The sequence below is a fragment of the Somniosus microcephalus genome, unplaced genomic scaffold, assembly GCF_052327205.1.
Source record: "Somniosus microcephalus isolate GS21.2 unplaced genomic scaffold, FLI_Smic_1.0 unresolved_chr7, whole genome shotgun sequence".
Lineage (NCBI taxonomy): Eukaryota > Metazoa > Chordata > Chondrichthyes > Squaliformes > Somniosidae > Somniosus > Somniosus microcephalus.
The window spans coordinates 31,810,210-31,815,226 of NW_028225185.1; the positions used below are offsets into that span (position 1 = coordinate 31,810,210).

At 54.0% G+C, this 5,017-nt stretch overlaps 1 protein-coding gene across 1 annotated transcript in view; it reads right to left on the reverse strand.

Moving 5' to 3' along the window:
- The window catches only part of LOC147086742 (caM kinase-like vesicle-associated protein), a 3,083-nt gene extending 1,712 nt beyond the window's left edge, over positions 1-1,371 (reverse strand). The window contains exon 1 of the mRNA XM_085978377.1: positions 815-1,371. Within this exon, the coding sequence (XP_085834503.1) occupies positions 815-825 (11 nt within the window). The 5' untranslated portion in view covers positions 826-1,371. The remainder of the gene's footprint in view (positions 1-814) is intronic.
- Between the last annotated feature and the right edge of the window lie 3,646 nt (positions 1,372-5,017).

Below are 5,017 nucleotides of genomic sequence, written 5' to 3' on the forward strand. Positions count from 1 at the left end.
AGGGAGCGCTGCACTGTCGGAGGGGCGGTACTGAGGGAGCGCTGCACTGTCGGAGGGGCGGTACTGAGGGAGCGCTGCACTGTCGGAGGGGCGGTACTGAGGGAGCGCCGTACTGTCGGAGGGGCGGTACTGAGGGAGCACCGCACTGTCGGAGGGGCGGTACTGAGGGAGCACCGCACTGTCGGAGGGGTGGTACTGAGGGAGCGCCGCACTGTCGGAGGGGCGGTACTAAGGGAGCGCCGCACTGTCGGAGGGGGGGTACTGAGGGAGCGCCGCACTGTCGGAGGGGGAGTACTGAGGGAGCGCCGCACTGTCGGAGGGGCGGTACTGAGGGAGCGCCGCACTATCAGAGGTGCCGTCTTTCAGATGAGACGCTAAACCGAGGCCCCGTCTGCTCTCTCAGTTGGACGTAAACGATCCCATGGCCACTATTGGAAGTAGAGCAGGGGGAGTTCTCTCTGCTGTCCTGGGGCCAATATTTATCCCTCAACCAACATCACTAAACACAGATGATTTGGCCAGGAGCACATTGCTGTTTGTGGGAGCTTGCTGTGCGGAAATTGGCTGCCACGTTTCCTACATTACAACAGTGTGGGAACAACGGGGGAGGGACTGTCCCGCGCCGCCTCCGCAGTCGAATATCCTGCCGACGGAACGGACGAGGCGGCAGAGGCTGTCCGTCGTCCGTGGAACTGCCGTACTCCAGAGAGTGTCCGGCGCCTCCGGTAGAGGGAGGAGGGGAAGGAGGGAGCAGAGGGAAGGAGAGGGGAGGGGCGTGTCTGGGGTCGAATCCCTGGCGCCCGTGCGTACTCACAGGATGTACATGATGACTCCGACAGCCCAGCAGTCGACGGGACGTCCGTACCTGTGGCGGGCCACGACTTCGGGAGCTGCGAGAGAGACAGAAAGGAGAGAAAGAGAAAGAGAGACAGAACGAGGGTAGGCGCGCCACTCGAATCAGGGCTCGAGCAGTTTGTGCTCGCGGGGGGTGCAGCTAACATCCGAAGGCCGGAAACCCCCCCCCCCCCCCACCGCCCCTAACGAGGCAGTTATTCACGCGCGAGCCCGCTGAGCATAAATCGGCAATTCGACCTGGGTGGGCATCACACCCGAGCCCGATCCTGTCCCTCGCTCGCTGTCCGCGCGCAATTCGCAGCGGGAGTCGCTGGCCGGTGATCAGGAGCAACGACTCCCGTCTGATTTTAACCCCCTCCCCAACTCCAGGGAGGACCAAGCCCGATTGTAGCCCCTTTCCGCCCCCACCCAGCCTGAGATCGGGCCCGGCGCAGCACTAGACCGAGGATGGAGCCAGGGCCTTTGCTGATCCGTATGCTTTTTTTAAAAATTCATTCGCTGGGATGTGGGCTTCGCTGGCGAGGCCCAGCATTTATTGCCCATCCCTAGTCACCCCTTGAGAAGGTGGTGGTGAGCCGCCTTCGTGAACCGCTGCAGTCCGTGTGGTGAAGGTGCTCCCACAGCGCTGTTAGGGAGGGAGTTCCAGGATTTTGACCCAGCGACGATGAAGGAACGGCCGATATATTTCCAAGTCGGGATGGTGTGTGACTTGGAGGGGAACTTGGAGGTGGTGGTGTTCCCGTGCGCCTGCTGCCCTTGTCCTTCTAGGTGGAAGAGGTGGCGGGTTTGGGAGGTGCTTCCGAAGAAGCCTTGGCGAGTTACTGCAGTGCATCTTGTAGATGGTCCACACTGCAGCCACGGTGCGCCGGTGGTGGAGGGAGTGAATGTTTAAGGTGGTGGACGGGGTGCCAATCAAGCGGGCTGCTTTGTCCTGGATGGTGTCGAGCTTCTCGAGTGTTGTTGGAGCTGCAACTCATCCAGGCAAGTGGAGAGTATTCCATCACACTCCTGACTTGTGCCTTGTAGATGGTGGAAAGGCTTTGGGGAGTCAGGAGGTGAGACAAACATCAGGAGCAATGCTGAAGGCTGGTCCAGCACATTATCAAACGGATGAATGACGGTATTATAACAGATAAGAGATTAGCGTGTAAAGTTAAGGCACATGGGATTGGGGGTAAGGTACTGACTTGGATAGAGAACTGGTTGGCAGACAGGAAGCAAAGAGTTGGAATAAACGGGTCTTTTTCCGAGTGGCAGGCAGTGACTAGTGGGGTACCGCAGGGATCGGTGCTAGGACCCCAGCTATTCACAATATATATTAATGTTCTAGACGAGGGAACTAGATGTAATATCTCCAAGTTTGCAGACGACACAAAGCTGGGTGGGCGTGTGTGCTGTGAGGAGGATGCCGAGAAACTCCAGTATGATTTGGACAGGTTGGGTGATTGGGCAGATGCAGTATAACGTGGATAAATGCGAGCTTATCCACTTTGGTGGCAAAAACAGGAAGGCAGATTATTATCTGAACGGCAATAGATTGGGAGAAGGGGAAGTGCAACGAGACCTGGGTGTCCTTGTGCACCAGTCGCTGAAGGTAAGCATGCAGGTGCAGCAGGCGGTTAAGAAGGCAAATGGTTTGTTGGCCTTCGTAGCGAGAGGGTTCGAGTACAGGAACAAGGATGTCTTGCTGCAGTTGTACAGAGCCTTGGTGAGATCACACCTTGAGTATTGTGTGCAGTTTTGGTCACCTTATCTGAGGAAGGATGTTCTTGCCATGGAGGGAGTGCAGCGAAGATTCACCAGACTGATACCTGGGATGGCAGGAATGACGTATGAGGAGAGATTGGGTCGATTGGGCTTATACTCGCTGGAGTTTAGAAGAATGAGAGGGGATCTCATTGAAACTTATAAAATTCTAACAGGACTAGACAGACTAGATGCAGGAAGGCTGTTCCCGACAGCGGGGGAGTCCAGAACCAGGGGTCACAGTCTAAGGATAAGGGGTAGGCCATTTAGGGCAGAGATGAGGAGGAATTTCTTCACCCAGAGAGTGGTGAACCTATGGAATTCTCTACCACAGAAGGCAGTGGAGGCCAATTCATTAAATATATTCAAGAAGGAGTTGGATATATTTCTTAAGGCTAAAGGGATCAAGGGATATGGGGAGAAAGCAGGGACAGGGTACTGAATTTGGATGATCAGCCATGATCTCATTGAATGGCGGAGCAGGGTGAAACTAGAACGAGGGGGCATAATCTTAGAATAAGGGGCTGCTCTTTCAAAACTGAGATGAGGAGGAACTACTTCACTCAGAGGGTGGTAGGTCCATGGAATATGCTGCCCCAAAAAGCTGTAGAAGCTACATCATTACATAAATTTAAAACAGAAATAGACAGTTTCCTAGAAGTAAAGGGTTACGGGGAGCGGGCAGGAATTTGGACATGAGTCTAGGTTCGGATCGGTCATGGCCCTGTGGGTAGCGGAGCGGGCCCAGGGGCCGTGTAGCCTGATCCTGCTTCTATTTCGTGTGTCTAATGCTGTTAGATTCGGGAGATAGTTCTGTGATAGTAGATTGGCGGTTAGGATCAGATCAGCCATGATCTTATTGAATGGCGGAGCAGGCTCGAGGGGCCGATTGGCCTACTCCTGCTCCTATTTCTTATGTTCTTATGTAGGCTCGAGGGGCCGAATGGCCTACTCCTGCTCCTATCTTCTATGTTTCTATATTTCTGGCACAGAAGAACTTTATATTTCTATAATCAAGGTCAATCGCAGCGTTTGCGGTTTCTGCCTGTTGATGAACAGACAGATCTGGGGCTCCAGAGAGACCAGGGACAACACCGCATTCACCTCACCAGCAACTCATCACAGAGGGAACAGAGAAAGAATTAATTCTACGGACTACGTAAGAGATATTTCAGAATCAGAAGGGGGTTTGGGGTGCTTGAACAGGGAGAGGGATCTTGCTGTGCGCGGTGAGGGAGGGTGAGGGGCTGGGCTTACCCAGATATTCTGGCGTTCCGCAGGGTTCGGAGATCGGACCTCTCTCGAATCGCGATAGGTGGAAGTCTCCAATCACCACCTTTGACGGGTTCTGCTGGCTGTAGTACATGAGGTTCTCCAACTGTAAGGCAAAGGGTGGTGAGAGGGAGGGACAAGAACGCAATTTCAATTCCCCCCCATCGCAGTTACCTCCGTCGCTCCACCCTCTCCTCGTAGGACGTCAGCAGCACATTCAACCATCTCCCTGACGGAGAGGGACTGAGAGACACCAGTCAGTGTACAGATATCTCCCTGAGAGAGAGGGGACTGAGAGACACCAGTCAGTGTACAGATATCTCCCTGAGAGAGAGGGACTGAGAGACACCAGTCAGTGTACAGATATCTCCCTGAGAGAGAGGGACTGAGAGACACCAGTCAGTGTACAGATATCTCCCTGAGAGAGAGGGGACTGAGAGACACCAGTCAGTGTACAGATATCTCCCTGAGGGAGAGGGACTGAGAGACACCAGTCAGTGTACAGATATCTCCCTGAGAGAGAGGGACGGAGAGACACCAGTCAGTGTACAGATATCTCCCTGAGAGAGAGGGGACTGAGAGACACCAGTCAGTGTACAGATATCTCCCTGAGAGAGAGGGATTGAGAGACACCAGTCAGTGTACAGATATCTCCCTGAGAGAGAGGGGACTGAGACACCAGTCAGTGTACAGATATCTCCCTGAGAGAGAGGGGACTGAGAGACACCAGTCAGTGTACAGATATCTCTCTGAGAGAGAGGGACTGAGAGACACCAGTCAGTGTACAGATATCTCTCTGAGGGAGAGGTACTGAGTGACACCAGTCAGTGTACAGATATCTCCCTGAGAGAGAGGGACTGAGAGACACCAGTCAGTGTACAGATATCTCTCTGAGGGAGAGGTACTGAGTGACACCAGTCAGTGTACAGATATCTCCCTGAGAGAGAGGGACTGAGAGACACCAGTCAGTGTACAGATATCTCCCTGAGAGAGAGGGACTGAGAGACACCAGTCAGTGTACAGATATCTCCCTGAGAGAGAGGGACTGAGAGACACCAGTCAGTGTACAGATATCTCCCTGAGAGAGAGGGACTGAGAGACACCAGTCAGTGTACAGATATCTCCTGAGAGAGAGGGACTGAGA